An 18,277-nucleotide genomic window follows, 5' to 3' on the forward strand; every position below is an offset into this window, starting at 1 on the left:
CCGTAGGGGCGAGCGCATATGCGGGCGTTTCCGCTTCGGCAGGCCGCGACCAAAGTCACAGCGCGAGACAGACGCGGCCCAATGGAAGCCGCCAGACCGCCCAAAAGCGCGCTGAAATCAGCAGCCGGGAGGTGTCTCCGGCCTGGCGTCCGAACTACGTCGATTCGGTCGTCCGTGGCGTACGCGCTGGAGACCTGTTCCGGTGACAGGTCACGCTGGATCGTTGCCCCTCCGCGACGCGTGATCCGCTTGTCGGATACCGACTCGGGGCGGCTCGGGCATCCGACGGCCACGCGGCGACGCCTCTGTGGCGTTAGCAGGGCACAGCGTAGGCGTCGGCGGCCGCCTGTGCCTAAGCGACGGTCGCTTGGCCGGCTAGACGCTAGCGACTGCACCCGCCGGTCAGCCAGGACGGAAACCCGGCCGGCGGCCTGCGCCAGCCACTACGCCCCGTGTGGCGGATCACAGCCGCAGACGCCATCGCGGCGCAGTCCCGACGGTGGCCGGCGGAAACCGCCAGCCGCGGCCCGGCGGCTGAAGCGCGTGACTCAGGGCCGCGCCGCACGCCGTTTGGGCCGGCTAGCAGCGCGCTCGCAGCGCGCTGCCGTTTCAGGCGTGGTTCTGCCCGCGGCCGACGCACGGCCTACGCCGCATGCGGCAAGTCCTGGCCGTGCGCGCGGCCGCCGCGCTCGCCGTCAGCCGCCGTGCATGAGCTAGCGGCCGGAGTTCAGGCGCGGGCGCCCAAACGGGCATGCGTACCTCTGTCCAGAGCCGCCGCTGACCGGTGCGACACGTTCGCACACGTGACCACGCGTACCCGTGGCTGACCGTCCACGCCGTGCCACTGCCGCGACGTCGCAGACCCGTCTCACGAACATTGTTTGACTGCCGCGGCCGCTGAGATGTTTGGTAGCCCGCAATCCTTCTTCCCCGTTCTTTTTTCCCACCACGGTTGGCTCTATCGTCGGCAGTCGCGGGCAGCTCCAGCCCTTCCAGATCATCGTCGCGGTGGACAGACCATGCAATAGCGCACAACCAGCGAGAGCAGCACAAAGCACGCAGGACAAGGCCAGACCAACTGGCAGGCATTGGCGCCTTTTTTGGAAACATTTTGACGGCACGCCCCCGCGGACGCCCATGGGATTTTGAGCACGAGCGAGATCAAGCCAGATGTCCTCCACGACGACGAGCGTCAACACGGCCGCGGCCGGGCCGGCGGCCGCGGCCGCCAAGAGCTCGCTGAATCCGGCCAAGCCGCCGTTTATTGTGCTCAACGCCGGCCGCGAGCCGCCGCGCGACGCGGCCCAGTCGGCGCTCCTGGCGCAGCCGGTGCCGGCCGTCGACAAGGCTCTAGCCGGCGTCAACTTCTACAAGCGCCAGATGGCAGCGCTGGCGGGCGCGAAGCCCGCGTTTGGCGACGCGGACGGCATGTACGGCGCGTCTGCGCCGGTGGCGGGCTTCTCCACGCCGCCGCCGGGCGCCCGCGCGCCGGGCGCGGCCGTGCACGGCCACATGCACGCACACGGTGTGCCGCCGGGTCACATGGCCCTGCCCGGTGCGTCCGGCTTGGGCGCGCCGGCTGCCGGCCGCGTGCACGGCTACCACCCACCCGCGCAGGCGCTCTCCGCGGCTAGCTTCAAGCACCCGGTAGACGCCAAGACGTTCTTGCCCTCGCTCATGCCTGCGGATCCACTGCCGCACAGCTCGCGCTACACGTACGCGGCAGCCGAGTCCGTGCCGGCGTCGGCCTACTACCGCGACCCGGCGGCCTACTACCGGCCCTACGGTCTGCACGCGGCTCAGCCCGGTCCCGGCCAGAGCACGCCGGTCTCGGCCGTGCCGGGCGCGGCCAGCACGGCCGCTGCCAGCGCGGTGCTGTACGGTGCTGCAGGTGCGCCTGCAATGTCGTTGACTAGCGCGATGCCCGCCACGCAGTCCGCCGCGCTTAACTCCACTTCGCTTGCCGCACTAAGTGCTAGCCTTGGCAACGCGCGTTCCCAGGGCGCAGCTGTGGACGCGGCGGGCACCGCCTCCACCATTGCCGGTGGAGGCTATCTGACGCCGACGTCCCCGGCAGAGCTTTCGGCCGGCCATTCGGCCGGCGTGCAGGCGCACATGTCGACGCCAGTGCGTGGCTATGGCAAGGACTACGGGCTCGGAAACAGCCTGGCGTCGGAGTGGTCGTCGCCCAACGTGCCGGTAGCGCGCTGCGACTCGCACGGCCGGGACCAACGGCCGGGTTTTCGCGAACAGCAAAAGACGCCAGACCCGTTTGTGAACGTGACGCCGCTGTCGAACCGCTCGGTGAACGTGCTGCCGTTCCAGGCGGCGCGGGCGTCGGCTGGCAAGAGCCGCCAGAAGGTCAAGTTCTCGCCAGACGTGCGACCGCAGGAGTTTTTGGCGACCGCGCCGACCACGCCCGGGTTTCCGGGCAACTTGTCGTCGCCACTGGTGACGACGCGGCGGTCGGGCGTGGCGAGCGCGGACCTGTTTGCCGGATCGGACGACGTCGGCCGGCTGCACCCGAAGAGCAACGGCATCGGCATCTACACTGACACGGACACCCAGACTGCGGACACGAGCGAGTCACCCGCGCGGATTTTGGCCAACCATCAGGACAATTTGAAATACGTGCGTACGCGAGAGCGCGCAGGGCTGACCGAGCAGAAGATGCTTTTGAAACAGAAGAACATCAAGATAGAGTGCCTCAAGGTAGGTTTCGCGCGGGCCACGCTAAGTCCACAGAAAGAGTGCGACAGACTTCGTTTGGGAACGAAATGGACCCCGGATCATCTTGGACGAGATTCGTTTTTGAATAGCGACGGCAACCGGCCAGTGGCGGACCAGCCGGCCGGCGGCAAGCTCGCGGAGCAACGCGTCGGCCGCGGAGACACGGCCGGGCCCGGCGCACCCGCGCTTGTGTCGACGCTGTACCGCATGGACCATGCGATCTACAACAAACTGGTGAACATGGACGAGGCGCTCAAGAGCAAAGAGGGCATGATCAAGGAGCAGCAGCTCGTGATCGACGCGCTGCTGCTCAAGGTGTACGGCGGCGGCAAGCTGGGCCTGGCCGAGATTTGCCAGGCCAGCAAGCCACCGACGGCGGCGGGCCTCCGGCACGTGGTCGAGCGGCTGACGGCGGAGCTCGCAGCGGCGCCGGCGGCGCGCGCGCCCGGCCAGGACGCGCGCGCGGGCAAGCCCGAGAGCTGTCCGGCCGAGTCGGACAGCAGCGCGTCGGAGCGCGCCCGGAGCGCGGCCACTACGCCCTCGTCCGGCACGGACGAGAGCAGCACGAGCCGGGCGTCGGCAAAGACCAACGCGGACAAGATACCAAGAGCTAACAAGACACTACGGGCGATCGAGGACGGTGACGATATCCAAAACATGATCCTGCGGCTGCTCCGAAAGACCAAGCTACTGGAAGACAATAACAAGCTGCTGACCGAGACCCTCGCGACGTCCAAGGGCGACCAGCAGGACGCTACAATACTGTTTATGAGATACGAACTGAGGATACTCAAGAAGAGCCTGGAGGGTAGGTGGCGGCAGGGCGCGGCTGACGGCAGCTACCAAGGCCTTGTACCGAGAGCTCAACGAGAAACTATTGGACAATTCCGGCGTTCAGGATTTTTTGGAGGCACAAAATATGGAGAGATCGAGCGATGTTTTGGTAGCGCTGGAGCACGCGATGGACGACCCCGAGCTCGAGAAGCTCATGGCCGAGAGCGACGACATGCTGCCGGCCGACGGCGCCAAGGAGGAGAAGCGGGCGGGCCTGGGGCGGCGGAAGGGTAGCAAGCGCGGGCGCTGCCACTTCCACCGCAAGCGGAGCCCCAAGAAGCTGGCCGAGGACGAGGGCTGAGCCGGGCGGGAGGCCGACGACAGCCGCCGCGCTACAGGGTCCCGAGGGACACCGGCGGGCTGCGGCCCGCCGGAGTATAGTTTATGTCGTGATAGCTGGATTGCTGAATAAATTGCTTATTTTTAGCGAACCGCGCCGGCCGGCGAACGGGCGGCCGGGCGGGAACAGCCAGGAACGGGCGAGGAACGGGCGAGGCGGCTGCGCCACGACCGCAGCCGGCGCCACAGACGAACAACAGCCAGGGGCGGCGGCGTGGCGCGGCGCGCGGAAGCCGCGGCTGCGCCACGGCGGCTCGGCCGGATGGGCGTGACAGCGCGCCCCACCGCCGCCACGCGCTGTGGCGCGGCACGCCGTCAGAACCGCGCCCGCGCAGATCGCCGCCACGCGCAACGGCCCGCTAGCCGCTGCGGGGCAGCGCTCCGCGGCCGCGCATGCACCGCCGCAGCACCCCTGGCGGTGGGGGAGTTATAAATAGCACCGGCGTTACCCGCCATACTCGCTTTGGCGGGCGACAGCACGGTGCGCTAGCCGACTCCGGCAACGGGCGCCCGCGCGCCACGCCGCGTCGCCGCGGCCCGCCCGCTTGGCGGTGCGCGCTGCCAGCCACAGCGGGCGGTGCAGCTGCACGCCAAGCGCAGCGCCGCCGGCGCCGGCGCCAGCGTGCCTGCCGTGACACGGCTCAGCCTCGCAGCGTTGCGCGGCGGGCGGTGACCTGGCGAGGCGCTAGTCCCCATCGGGCGCTCGCCAAACGGTTCACAGCCCGCGCCCGGCAACTGCTCGCGCAGCCTGCCCGTTGCAGCTAGCGCCATCTACACGATTACGCACTGTGGCTCTGCATTGTCTGCCACTGACGTTCTTTAGCTGTTGCTATTATGAGCAGCAGCCCAGGGCCGCCAGACCCGTTTGGGCGCCGCGCGTCCGCAGCAGGCACGGCCAGGCACTTATAAGCCCGGCCGGCCGGCCTCGGACAGCATTCACCAGAGTCTCACGTTCACACTCACACTGCAAAATGGCCGCCGGAAGAACCTGTCTGATCATCTCTTTCCCCATGCTCGCCACGCTGGCCGCGCTGGCGCTGGGCGTCTTTGTCGCCGTCGGCGACACCAAGGACTCGAGCTTCCTGCCCGACCTGTGGTTCATGCGGATCGACACGTCGGACCTCAGCGTGACCGCGACCGAGGGCTCGTCGTCGGTCACGGTCTCGGTGCCGTCGTCGTTCCCCGACTTCTACACGACCGGCCTGTGGAGCTACTGCTACGGCAACACGTCGGCGGGCTCGGACGCGGTGACGGCGTGCACCAAGCCGTCGGCCAACTACTACTTCAACCCGCTCCAGATCATCGAGGACACGTTGGACGTGACGGTGGCGGACGTGTCGGACGGCGTGACCAACGCGATCAAGAGCGTCAAGAAGGCGTCGCAGGCCATGATCGCGCTGTACATCATCGCCGTCGTGCTGAGCTTTGTCGAGCTGGTGACGTCGGTGTGCGCGCTGCACTCGCGGTTCACGTCGTGCTGCAACTTCCTGCTCGGCCTGGTCGCGGCCGCCGCGTTCATCGCGGCGTCGGTCATGTCGACCGTGCTGTACCTGCTCATGAAGAAGGCGTTCAACGACTCGGCGCTGAACGTGACCGTCACGCTCAACCACACCATGTACGGCCTGACGTGGGGCGGCGCGCTGGCCTCGGCCCTCGCCGCCGTCTTCTGGCTGTTCTCCATCTTCTGCGGCTCGACCCGCCGGTCGCACAGCGAGAAGGCGCTCGTGTACGAGCCGGTGAACCACTACTAGCGGCCCCGCCGCGGCGCACGGTTTTGGTGTTTTGGGACGATTTGTATTTTATTCAATAGCAGGCATACGACTATCACCGGTTGCGCCGGCTGCGCGAGCGCCCGCTGCGGCCCTCGCTGCGCCCGCCGCCCTCGTTACCGCCGTAGCTGCCGTAGTTGTTGCCGCCCATGAAGCCCTGCTGGCCCATGGGCATGTTCCAGCCCATCTCGGGGTACATGGCGCCGTGGCCGTCGGCGTGCGCCCCGTGCTGGTCGCGGTTGCGGTCGCGGCCGCCCTCGCGGGCGGGCGCGGCGGCCTCCTCGGGCATGGCCATGCCCATCCCGGGCATCCCGGGCATCCCGGGCATCATCCCGTTGAACGGGAACATGCTCTGGCCCTGCCCGCCCATCATCGCCGCCGCCGCGGCCGCCGCGTACATGTCCATGTCGCCGCCGCTGCCGCCGCTGCCGCTGTTGAACGCCTCCATCATCTCCGGCGTCATGCCCGCGCCCGGCTGCGGCCCGCCGTTCATCGACATCATCATCTGCGCCAGCACCTTGCCCGGCTCGAAGTCCGTCCGCAGCCGGTCCTGCTTGGCGCAGTACGCCGACCACGTGAACTCGTCGAACCCGAAGTTGAAGTAGTCCGTCACGTCCGCGCCCGGCAGCCGCCACGGCTTGTTCTCGAGCGTCTCCAGGTCGAGCTGCGTCAGCGGCTTGCCGGCGCCCGGGCCCGTCGTGGGCGCGCCCCCGGCCTGGGGCGGGTACACCGGAATCTTCTCGATATCGATGCCCGGCCCCCGCGCGGCCGCCGGCGCCGGCGTGCCGCTGCCGCTGCCTGCGCCGCTCGCCGCCCCGTCCGCGCCGCCCGCGCGCACGCCCGCGAACGGCCCTGCCCGCGTCGGCGGCTCCACCTTCGTTCCCGGCGACGGGTTGATGATGAACTCGATGTCCGACTCCTCGTCCGACTCGTCCTCCGACTCGCCGGCGCCGCCGTCCGCCGCGGCCGCACCGCCCGCGGCGCCGCCGCCCGTCACAGCCGCGTCCGCCGCGGCCTCGCCGCCGCTGGGCTCGTAGTCGTCGTCTGCCGTCAGCCCTCGTTCCGCCGCCCACTCACCGGCCGGCCGATCCAGCTTCTGCCGCTTCGGCGATCCATACAGAAACTCATCTTCGTCGTCCATCTTGACGCCTGCCCGCACTCTGCCGCCGGTCTGCGCCGCTGTGGTCGCGGATTGCTGCTGTGAGGGGTTTTTGTCGATCAACGTCGCCGCTGTGATTTTTTCGCGGTGCGGATTTTGTACTTAGAAACTTTTCACACGCACCACGGCCGCACGCATTCTTCCACGACAGCCGATTGCACGCCACCAGCGGTCGATTTGGACACCGCGCGGCACTACGGAATAGCTGCGGACGCGATCGGACGGCCGACGACAGTTGGGCGCGTGATTGCACGAAACGAGCGCGCGGGAGCGCTTTAAAGCACGATGTTTGGTACACCGGCACCACAGCGGCCGTCGCTGTTCGGCACGCCGGCGGCCACGCCGGCGACTGGCGCGGCCGGCGGCTTCTCGTTCGGCGGCGGCACGGCGGCGGCGACGCCGGCGACGGGCGGGTTCTCGTTTGGCGGCGGGGCCGCGCCGGCGGCGGGCGGATCGAACGCGTTTGGGACGCCGAATACGACGGCGGCGAAGCCGCTGTTTGGATCGACGGCGGCGGCCACCCCGGCGGGCTCTGGGTTCTCGTTTGGGGGGGCGACGACGACGGCGGCGACGAGCGCGCCGGCGTTTGGGGGCTTTGGCGCGACGGCGACGCCGGCGGCGACGAGCGCGCCGGCGTTCGGCGGGTTTGGCGCGACGGCGGCGCCGACGAGCACGCCGGCGTTTGGCGGATTTGGAGCCAAGCCGGCGGCGACGGCTGCGCCGGCGTTTGGCGGGTTTGGCGCGACGGCGGCGGCGACGCCGACGACGAGCGCGCCGGCGTTCGGGGGCTTTGGCGCGGCGGCGACGCCGGCGGCGACGAGCGCGCCGGCGTTCGGGGGCTTTGGCGCGACGGCTACGCCGGCGGCGACGAGCGCGCCCTCGTTCGGCGGGTTTGGAGCGACGCCGGCGGCCAGCACGCCCGCGTTCGGCGGGTTTGGCGCCAAGCCGGCGGCCACGGCCGCGCCGCTGTTTGGCGGCGCGGCCGCGACCACGAGCGCGCCGGCGTTTGGCGGCTTTGGCGCGGCGCCGGCCGCGACCACGGCGTCCTTCGGCGGCTTTGGCGCGACCGCGGCCGCCAAACCGGCGTTCGGCACGGGCGCGGCCGGCGGCTTCGGCGTCGGCGCGGCCCAGCCCGCGCAGATGCCCGCGCTGACCGCGCTCACGCGGCACTCGGACCTGCCCGAGGCCGCCCAGAAGGAGCTGGACGAGATCGACAAGTACATCACCACCCAGACGGGCATCTCGGACTCGCTCGCGCTCACGGCCACGGCCGCCAACACCGGCGCGACCGACGCCACCGGCGGCATCAACTCGGGCCGCCGCGAGTTCCTCGGCAGCGTGCCCCGCGACGTCGAGGTCATCGCCCGCAAGCTCGCCACCACCAACACGGCCCTCCAGCACGACCTCCAGGCGATGCAGGAGCAGAAGACCATCATCGACAACGCCATGCGCGACGCCAACATCTGCTTCCAGCTGCTCCAGCAGCAGCAGCAGCAGCAGCAGCTCCAGCAGCAGAACCCGCAGCAGACGCCGTACCGGAGCGCCACCGGCGCCTCCCTCGTCAGCCAGGACCAGCTGCTCGAGTACTTTGACCGCCAGGCCAACGACCAGGAGGGCAAGATCGCCAACTACACCGACGTCCTGGCCGAGATCGAGCGCGCCGTGGAGGGCATCGAGCGCGCCGTCTTCGAGGGCGGTCCGACCGACAACGCCGCCGGCGTGCTGCGCGCTCTGCGTGAGGAACACGGCGTGTTTATGGCCCTGGGCAACCGCGTGGCCGAGCTGCATCACCAAGTTGGACGTTTGGAGAGCCGCGAGGCGCGCTAGCCGCGTGCTTGCCTGTACGAATAGACGCATAGACACGAACTACGTAGTGCGAGTGCGCCGGGCCGTTGGGCCGAGCCTCCGGCAGCTTTGCGCGGCTGCCGTAGGGCAGGTTGGGAGAGTGACATGAGCCGCACGGTGTGCGGCTCGAGCCGCATGGGCCACGGCGCGTGAGCCGCACGCAGTGCGGCACCTCATCAAGTTCTCACACCAAGCTGCCCGCAGGGCAACTACCCCCGACGGAGTCGCCGCCGGAGGCCCGTCAGCCGGGGGCGTGGATATGAGCCGCACGGTATGCGGCGCGTGAGCCGCACGGTATGCGACAGCTCATCACGCCCCACGCGCGACCTGTCCATCGGCCAGCCGCCTCCACCGAGTCGCCGCCGGAGGCTCCTGGCCACCGGGAAGCCTGCCACAGCTCCATCGACAGTAGCTGGCCTCTGAGCCTTCCCGTCACGGGTGCGCCTGCTTGGCAGCCAGTCTGGCTGGCCCCTGCACACCTGCGCGCCAAAAAAAAAATACGACCAGGGAGAGGGTCGAACTCTCGATCTTACGATTAACAGTCGTACGCCTTAACCAACTTGGCCACCCAGTCATCACTGCAAACTTACATTCCGAATGGGGCCAAAACGACCGCCCAGTCGGCATTACCCTGCTAACGCGGCACGTCCCGTCGCGCGATGGCGCTAGTGCGGCGCCAGCTCAAAGCGGACCAAGCCCCTGTAGCGCGTCCCGATGACGACTGGCCAGGCACGCCCCCGTGTACGCGACCGCGACCGTGATAAGCTATCACTGAGCTTATTTTTGTTTACGTGTCGGGTCGCGTCCCGAGCCGAGCATCGTCCAGAAAATTATGTCTGATTAACAGAAATGCTTAACAGTAATAATACATTCAGAAATGCGGGGTCAGCCAGTCGCCTCGGCAGCAATCGCAAATGCCAGATCGCAGGCGTAATTAAAGTCCATATATGTTCCCACAGACCCTCGTTAAGAGCAAACATGAAAAGTATTGACATGAAATGGAGAATAGATAGTAGTAAATCAGAACATATACAACAGCCATTGAACTTTTTTTGATTCCGTCCTAGTTCCTAATTCACGAGCAGCGCTCGCCAGCCAGTAGAGTATATAAGGAACACTGATAAAAAATTCCCATATTAAAAATGCGAGAGCCAAAACCAACACCGGGCTAAATGAAAGATATACTGAGTGCTAAAGGAGAGTGCAGGGCGTGCCCTGAGGTGGGATACTTTTGTAGATCTGGAGTATGTACTAGTCAAATGGTGATGCGTAGATGAAGATGCAAACGGGGGCCGGTCAGGCCACCGGGGGGTACTTTTCGCCGGGCAGGTCTGTGCCGTCGGGAGTCGTTGGCGGGGTGAGGTAGCCGTAGCGCGCAGACGACATGCTGTTCTTGTCCATCGCCGGGATGGACGGCACGGTCTCGCGGACATCCGAGCCGGCCGAGGACAGCGGGGGCGTGGGCGGCGCCGAGGCGGCCGCGCGGTGCTGGCGCACGAGGAAGTCCTGCAGGATGAGCGCCACCTGCGAGAACTTGGACGACGAGTACTTGTGCGCGAGGCTCTCGGACGCCGTGTGGAGGTGCTGGCTCAGCAGCACGACGCACTTGGACTCCTCCTCCGAGGCCGGCGTCGGCAGGTTGAACGGGCGCTGGCCCGGCGAGTGGCACAGAATGTGCTGGGCGACAATGTAGGCCGCCGAGGCCATCACCGAGGCCGGGAACGACAGCATCGAGCGCGAGTACATCGAGACCTCGCACAGGTACGACGCCAGGTGCTGCAGCGTCGACGAGCACGAGTTCTGCGTGAGCTGCCGCAGGTAGGTCTCGGACGTGGGCACGCCGATCGACCAGTCGAGCGTGTGCAGGACGTGGCCCTCCATCTGCACAAACATGTCCTCCTCGTACGCGTTGCAGCACATGATCTTGAGCTCGCGCACGCTCGGCACGTGGTCCTTCTTGTCCTCGTACTTGGACGCGATCCACAGCGCCGCGCAGCCCACCAGCTGGTAGTGCCGCTTGTACACCACCCGCCGCGAGCAGTACCGGTCAATTAGGTTTATCGCCAGGTACAGCGTCTGCGGCTGCAGGTGCAGCGACAGGTGCGACTCGATCAGAAAGTCAAGCAGGTACGGCCGCATGTGCCACTGGATCTCGGGCTGCAGGTCGATCATGTTGACGTCGGGGATCGCCAGCATCTGCCAGATCAGCCGTGCTCGTCGCGCGCCGCCGGGGGGCTTACCTCGAGCTCCTTGGTGTGTGCCGCGATCTCGTCCGCGTACTCATCCTCCATCTTGGTCACCGCCGCCCGCTCAATCTCCTCTAGGCGGGTCAGGCTCATCTTCTGAGCGCAGTAGGTTGATTCGATCGGGGACATCGGGTAGGCGTACATCTCGTCGAATGTGCGGCAGGTCAACTGATAAAGAGTTAGAATCGGTTTATAAACGTTATGTGCGAAGTTAAAGTGCAGCTTGTGTGATAGGGCTCGAGTATAAGAAATATCCCAACTTTCAGAATAGAGTGTGCCTGTCAACCGACAGCGCGTTCAACGTATTAAAGAATGGATCCCAAAGGGCAGTATAGTTTCAAGACTTGTTACAAATAGGTTTTTTTTAGGAGTTTCGGTTTTTTTTAAACAAAATTACACAATTAGAGAATGAACGAGAGAATCAAAGCGACCAACGACTAAAGGAAAGGAAAGACTAAATGATGGAAAACAAAATAAGAGACAATGAAGAGGAGATGGAATTGAACAGACTGGATTATGGGATATATAAAAAGCGTAGTGGTCATAGGCACTGGGAAGTGACCTAATTAAGATTCATGAAACTAAGAGCTGCGAGGTAAAAAAAGATTAAAAGAAGGAGAAAGTATGGAATGAACGAGGCAAAGCCCAAGCATGCAAATGTATGTAAAAGTAGTAAATGCGAAAGCCTTACAGATTCAAGTGGTGAGCGCCAATGTGATCGAGATAGTCAAGGTCCGGTATGCAATGTAGAGTAGTGTGCAGCCTAAAAGCTTGGAAAACTGGGGAGGAGGGAAGGGGCACGGTTAGCCACTGTACCAACGACCCAGGGAGCCGCGACCAATCGGCAGCGGCGGGGACACGCGCAGCGCCCCCCGGCGGCGAGAACTTACCTGGACACGACGTGAGACGACCAGTCCGAACGCGGTGGACAATTGCAGGCACGGGGCGGGAGCAATTGCGCGGAGGTTATGGGCCAGCAAGAGTGCGGGCTAGGGACCTTGAGTAAGCACGCGCCAGACGGTGCTAGACCAGCGACCAAGCAAGACGCGGACCACTAAGTCCAGACGACAGCCTTTTGGAAAGAGACGAGTGCTACCCGGACCAGTGCGGGCGCGATGCAAGATATGAGAATGTGTACAAGGAATGTACAGCTAGGCACCAAAGCAGCAAAACCAGAGTACGCTATCGGACCAGACCAGACGACGCGGATCACAAACTGCCAGCAGCGGACAGTGACGACGCAGACGTTGGTTCCAGAATGTAGACTGCCCAAGCGGTGACTGGTGCTGGAATGCGCTCTCCTATCTGCGGGCGGGCGATCTGGCACGGGCGTGGACGTTCCGATCTCTTAGCGGATAGCACGACTTGGCTTTCCCCCCGAGGCTGCAGGCACGAGAGATCGCGATGGAGATGCTGGAGCAGAATGCAGAGGAAAAGCCGGCCGCGATCCGGTTTATAAGGCTGTCGCTGGACTTTGGGCACGCAGGTGCAGAGTTATACATACAAACAACGTCGGCCGGTAACCAAGGTTGAGGACCAGAGCTTAGGCTCCACCAGAGCTGCGTTGCCTTTAGCTTTTGCCGACGGATCTTGGGATTCCGAGCTGGTGATCCCGTTCAAGCGAGCAAAAAAAACTCGGCGCTAAAGGGTAGCGAATCGTACACTCTAGGACCTAGAGTCTGGTCAGCAAAAGGTTTAATATTGAAACTCGCAGCCGGCGCGGCGAGACCACCGCGCAGCTTGACGCAAGTCGGTGTCACCGCACCCGGCCTAAGCTGCTTCAGACTGCTTGATAGACGCGAGAGCACGTAAGAGAAAAAAGCCCCGGCTGCAGGAGGGCGTGGCAGAGGTAACGGACGGTAGCGCGGGCTAGGAGGCAAGGAGGGCACTGGAAGGCGTGCAACCTTCCACAAGGAGCAGGGCGCAACCGCGCTAGAGCGTGACACATGACGCTAGACGGAGTAGTCTTCCAGATGAGGGCTGGGACGCGTGCGCCAGCCGCCGCGCACAAGGACGCCATCCGTATGGCGCATAGTGATAGGCGCGTAAAGTGCAGCACGCGGCGCCAACGCCTCACACCAGTCCCGCTACAGCACTAGCGCCAGGGCTATTTGTAGAAGCGGTATCAAGCAAGCATCGCGCCGCGCCATGATGTCAGCTCACGCGCATTAAGGTTAGCTGCATTGGGAGTTCCTGGCGCGCTGGCCCGGCCTGGTCTAACCAAAGACGAGACCGACGCCGGAGAAATCTGAACAACGCGCGTAGCGCTGCATGCGCGGCGCAGCCGGAACGAAGTTTTGGTTCCGCGTTGCTTCCTTGCTTCGCCTCTAGCCCTGACTGTCATTGCCCCTTACCAATATCTGCAGCCTAGTCCTATCGTGGCCCAGCGTTCATCTGAGACCTCTCCAAAAGGAGGGCGACCACGCCTGCGGCGAGCGCCCGCCGGCGCCTGCAGGCTCGTCCTGGGCACAGCCGCCCGGGAGCCGCCAGCGCGGACTCGCAGTAAGCGCTGCAGGCACCTTCGGCGCCCTAACCGCCAACGTTCTAGCCGCCCCCCCCGTTCGATCACATCAAGCAGCCCACAGCGGCGGAAAATATAGACGGCCCACTAACCTGGATGGAAAGAGCAGCGACGGACTGCGGCGTCGGCGACGGTAGACGGCGTTGGTACGGCGGCGAATGGGCCCTGAGACGACTGGTTTATATACGTCGTCTGGAGGTGACGGCGGGCGACCGAGTCGGCGTATGGATAGCACGTTTGTGATTTGCGACGTGAGCACACCAGGCGAAACCCCGAGGCGATACAAACGGCGGCAAAGCGTAATTTAGGCCGACCAAAGGAGTGTAGCTAGTCGTGATACCGATCGACGAAATCCTGTCGAAGGTAAATGCGACTAGGAAATATCCGTGAAGCGGCGCAGGCGACACAGGGAGCCGGCTAAACACAGTCTGTCCGGGTCTAGAAAGGACGCGAACGGGCGGCGCGTCTATCAGCAGGCGCGTCAGTCGAGATCTGATGGGTGTCGGAGGGGGCCGGAGGATGGCGTGCTGGTCGCTGGCCGCGCGGGGTTGCTGGTGTTGGTGCTGGTGCTGAAGAGGGTGCTGGTCAACCGCCAGCCAGGGCGCGACCGTGGTTTATATCCCGGCTCTGCGACCGCCGCAGCCGGCCGCCAGCTGCACGCGGCCGTCCGCGAGCCTCAGTACGGCCCCAGGAACGCTGCAGGCGTGCCGTCGTCGGGCATGGGCCTGCGCGCGCCATGCACCCGCCGCGCCGCGAGCGCACGCCGCCCGTGCAACCTGTGCGCTCGTGGACCTCTTAGCGAGACCTGTAACGGCATGAGGCCTAGGCACCCGGCTCGAGATGAGACCGCTCGGCGCGGGGGGGGCCTTGTCTACGGGCGCGTGGCCGTAATTTGTGGTCGACCGTGCACTAGTGGAGCAAAACGGCGATAGAATGAGGACTTCGCTGCATCGCGAGTGCTTCACTCCCACCGCGCCCATGCAGAGTTCCACAACCCACGGCTTCTGTGCGCCGCTGGCACGTCCGATTGAGCGGCAGTAGCACGGCCGACTATCAGCCAGACTAGGCCAAAGTGACGGCGGGTGGCACAAGACACCGTTGGCCGCAGATCGTCCGAGATCATTCCTGACTTGCGCCAGGCACGAGCCCGGCACACGCTCCGCGCGGACTGTGGCCTTGCCCGCATTGCTGATGCGCCCGCTCAGCATGCCGGCCAGGTCTCAGACAGTGCGGACGGCGTTGTCTACGAAGTTTTGCCGTCGGTGTCGGTCAACGCCCGCACATCGTCAGCGTAGCGCGTCCGCCGTTGCTACGGGCCCCACGCGCCTACAGCACACGCTGGATCGAGTTCCATACCCCTGGATCTTATTTAGTGCGTCCGCGGTAGGTTCCGGTGCCTTGTCGGTGATCTCAGCCGCTCGCGGGAGCTCCAGCCGTGGCCAGAGCGGTAACAACCGGACGGTCGCGGCTGGCGGTTCCCAGCATAGGGGCACAATCGCCGACAGTGCCAACACATCGCTAGTGTTCGCCCCAAACCTATCGGCACTCTAGCGAGCCCTGGAGGCGCGAGCGGTGAAACAGACAACGGATGGGCCGATGCCGTGCCAGTGTCGAGTATGGAACACACCCGCGGGCGCAACCACAACTGGGCCCGGATCGGCCCCAGCTCAGCCGTGACCGGCCATGTTTGCCCTGGCCGGGCCCACTCTTAGCCGGAAGCGTGCACGCTTGTGCACTGTCCCGCCGTTGCCGCGCTGGCTGTTCCTGGCGCGACGGGGGGCAGCGGCAGCGATGTCCTTGTAACGTTACACAGCGAATTGCGGCTGCAGTTTAAGGTTCGGGAAATTAAAGCCCTAGTGCCAAATGAAGACAAGCGCTCCATCGTTTGGGCCCCCCGCAACTTTATTCCACACGTGATCAGCCTCTACACGGATAGACGCCGCCAGCAGTCAACGGTACCCTAGTCGCAGCGCGTCCTAGCCGCTACTGACACGAGCCAGGAGTGTAACCGGCCAAACTAGCGTCCTGCACGCGGCCGAGAAGTACCCGGCCGCGATCACGCAGCGGCCGGCCAGTGGCCACTGGTCGGCCACCGCCGACCGTCAAGGCGGCCGCGCGCGCGCCGATCGCCGTCGCCGGCCTACTGCACCGAATGTGAGGCCACGTTCCATAGCTGCGCCGGCATGACCAGCACGTTCCACGGCTCCTGGTCGCCCGAACGGGCGTGGCTCTCCTGCACGCGCGCAGGTTTCACGGCGGCCGTCTAAATTTATCTCAACCACTGTCTCACCTTGCCACTGGCGTCATCGACCGCGACCCAAGACCACGGCCCTGTGAGACGTGAATGTGACCGCGGGCCACCGGACTCAGCCGCTGAGAGCCGCGCCTACGGTCCCAGCGTGTCTTGTGCTGAGCGGCTAGCGCCCACCCCAGTGGTCACCGTGGCACACAAAGGTCGCACCTGGCCTAGTTGGCCACTAGCATGCCTGGCGGCGCTGGACTACCGGTCGCCCACCACCAGACAGACCACTAGCCAGCGCCGGTCGGTGACACCCCCAGCAGAGCCGACGGAGCCGGTGAAGCCGACCCGGCTGCGCGGACTTTTGCCGAACGGCCGGCGGCGTCGTAGCGGCCGCCACCGGTAGCCGACGCCGTACGCAGGGATGACTGGGTGGCCGCCGGTACCTACGACTGATTAAGCGCGAATTGGGCTCCGGCCTGGTACCTGGCGGGTTACGATGCGCATGGGATCCCGGTCGACAGGCGCAATTGGCGGCTGCACCGGCGGCCCCTCTGCCAATTGCGCTTGGCTGTAACAATCTGGCCGCGGCCGCGGCTGCTGACTGCCCCCCAGCTGTGGGCCGGTGGCAAGCGACCGCGCGGGGCCGCCGCCGTTAACCAGCCGCTCGCCTGCCGTCCGCTGTCGAGCCACGCTGCGCCACGGCGTGCCGCGTTGCGCCACGGCGTGTCCATCTTGCCGGTTCGATGGTGCTCCACGACTAGCGCTGAATGGTCACGGTCGCGGCTTCCGGCGTCAGTCGTGGTACCCCAAACTCTACTGGTCGCTCCGCCCAGCTGCCTGGTTCGGCCGAGCCGAGTGCCTTGTGCTACGCACCAGAATACGGATCGATCGAGCCACTGCTGTGGCGCGGTCGGCGCTCGGCGCACGGCGCACGGGGCTGGCCGGCTCCAGGCTGGCGGTCGCGATAGCCCCCCTCACTGATAGACCATCCGGCTGCGTCCTTGACCCGCAGCCGGACTGCCATCCGCTCTGGCCACGCGGGCGGCTGCTTACCATGGACCGCCAGCCGCGATCGTCCGCGAGCACAGACGCTGCCGATTAGTCGTGCGCACAGTGGCGGGCCGCCAATGCCGGCTTGGCGCTATCGCGCGGCCCGCGGAGGCCCTGCCTGCCGGCCAGCCGACACTGGCTGGCGGGTGGCCGTGCCAGCGCGTACGTACACAGCAATTACGCCATGCTGTTGGGTCAACCACCCGGCTGTCTGGGTCAATCTGGCCTTACCTGCTTGGCGGTGTGCGACCCAGGAACCTTCCGTGGTCTCACCAAGCTAACCGGTCACAGTGTACCACGTAGACGTCACGGTTGCAGCGGGGCCGTGATCCCCAGCCTGGCACTGGTTGGCGAGGACATGGGCCCCGCCGTGATCGCGTCCGACGCCCCTAGGCCTTCTGCATGCGGTATAATTGGCCCGCGGTCTCCTGAGTCCGCTTGGAACCGGCACCAGTTGCAGTCGTGGCGGCCACCACGCCCGCCAAGCGCAGCCGGTGCCGACTAGGTCTCCCTGGCGATCATGGGCTGTGCATTTGTGAGCCGCGTGGCCTGGCGCTTACTCGAGCCAGACAGTGACTAGAACACGCATACTGGTAGGCCCCCGACGCTTTAGTCGGCTGGGCGCGCAGACAGCCCACGGCCGACACATGCTAGGGCGCGCACTCTATGCTAGGGCCGCGGGCACGCCTAAAACTACTGCCAGGCGCAGCGTCGCGGCCGGCTGGCGGACTTGTGCCGTCGTGCAGCGCTTGACGTCGCGTGCATGGTCGGCTGCGACGCTGTTGCCGCCGCGGCCGGCGGTGCACATCGCCGCAGTGTCGGCCGCCCCCGAGCGTACGTTCCTGTGACTGTGCAGCGAGTGTGCAGCACTATAAGTCGGCCGGGCGACACTCGGGACAGCACTCCGGCGCCAGCGTGACGCAAGGAAAACCCCGCGGCGGCGTGCGTGGAACACGCCGATCGTGTCGCGCTTGGAAGGCGCCGTAGCCCACCGGGCGCCCCCTCTGCACGGGGCGTGCGTGACCGGAGGGCGTGATCGGTTCACGACGCGTGCGGCGACGTGATCAGACCTCGCGGCGGGTAACTGCAATTCAACCCGGGTAACAGCACATCATGCGACACCGGGTAATTGGGCTCGGCAAGCGAGCTTTGAGTTACCCGGCAACCAGTGTTACCCGGCATGCGAGCGACCGCCGCCGCAGGCTCAAATTTTTTCACCCCAGCGGCGTCGAGCATTCGAGTCCAGGAACCCCAGGAACAACGGGCGACAGTCTCGCATCGCTGCAATCGAGCTGCAACGCATTCCGCATCGTGCGTGCTGCTGATTGGTTCCGGAACAAGCTCCAGCGCCCCGGCCGCATCGGAGTGCTCGTCTTATCTGGTTCAAGACTGGCCATGAGTTTCAGAGTCGCTACGCAGCGTCTGCTGCAATTGCCCGCGGCGGGCGTGCGCGCGCACGCGCTGCACACGTCTGGCGCGGTCGCGGCCGCATCGCGGCTGATGACAGTTGTGCCGCGGCCGTCGAACGTCTCGCTCGAGACC

General features: G+C 65.7%; 5 protein-coding genes and 1 non-coding gene across 6 annotated transcripts; 3 read left to right on the forward strand and 3 right to left on the reverse strand.

Moving 5' to 3' along the window:
* Window positions 1-770: 770 nt before the first annotated feature.
* Window positions 771-3,995, forward strand: V1510DRAFT_192094 (uncharacterized protein). Its single transcript, XM_066930448.1, has 3 exons — window positions 771-2,631; window positions 2,668-2,712; window positions 2,746-3,995. Exons 1-3 carry the CDS (start codon window positions 1,171-1,173, stop codon window positions 3,796-3,798), a joined length of 2,559 nt encoding a protein of 852 aa, XP_066787793.1. The 5' UTR covers window positions 771-1,170; the 3' UTR covers window positions 3,799-3,995.
* A 776-nt stretch (window positions 3,996-4,771) lies between these two features.
* V1510DRAFT_419942 (actin cortical patch SUR7/pH-response regulator pali) lies at window positions 4,772-5,736 on the forward strand. The gene has a single exon (XM_066934380.1). The coding sequence runs from the start codon at window positions 4,875-4,877 to the stop codon at window positions 5,652-5,654; it is 780 nt and encodes a 259-aa protein (XP_066787794.1). The 5' UTR covers window positions 4,772-4,874; the 3' UTR covers window positions 5,655-5,736.
* V1510DRAFT_437557 (Fip1 motif-domain-containing protein) lies at window positions 5,677-6,813 on the reverse strand (the record flags this gene model as incomplete). The annotated part of the gene is made up of 2 exons (XM_066935583.1): window positions 5,677-6,716; window positions 6,750-6,813. 2 exons carry the CDS (start codon window positions 6,811-6,813, stop codon window positions 5,728-5,730), a joined length of 1,053 nt encoding a protein of 350 aa, XP_066787795.1. The 3' UTR covers window positions 5,677-5,727.
* Window positions 6,814-6,942: 129 nt separating this feature from the next.
* Window positions 6,943-8,658, forward strand: V1510DRAFT_431231 (uncharacterized protein; the record flags this gene model as incomplete). Its single annotated transcript, XM_066935425.1, has 1 exon — window positions 6,943-8,658. The coding sequence occupies exon 1, from the start codon at window positions 7,117-7,119 to the stop codon at window positions 8,656-8,658; it is 1,542 nt and encodes a 513-aa protein (XP_066787796.1). The 5' UTR covers window positions 6,943-7,116.
* A 518-nt stretch (window positions 8,659-9,176) lies between these two features.
* On the reverse strand, window positions 9,177-9,250 carry V1510DRAFT_t191. The gene has a single exon. It is a non-coding gene; the product is annotated as a tRNA-Asn (tRNA).
* Window positions 9,251-9,821: 571 nt separating this feature from the next.
* V1510DRAFT_192214 (cyclin-like protein) lies at window positions 9,822-11,363 on the reverse strand. The gene is made up of 2 exons (XM_066930449.1): window positions 10,917-11,363; window positions 9,822-10,872 (listed from the first exon to the last, which is right to left on the reverse strand). The coding sequence occupies exons 1-2, from the start codon at window positions 11,064-11,066 to the stop codon at window positions 9,973-9,975; spliced, it is 1,050 nt and encodes a 349-aa protein (XP_066787797.1). The 5' UTR covers window positions 11,067-11,363; the 3' UTR covers window positions 9,822-9,972.
* Between the last annotated feature and the right edge of the window lie 6,914 nt (window positions 11,364-18,277).

This window comes from Dipodascopsis tothii, assembly GCF_038497935.1.
Source record: "Dipodascopsis tothii strain CBS 759.85 unplaced genomic scaffold V1510scaffold_24, whole genome shotgun sequence".
Lineage (NCBI taxonomy): Eukaryota > Fungi > Ascomycota > Lipomycetes > Lipomycetales > Lipomycetaceae > Neoaidaea > Neoaidaea tothii.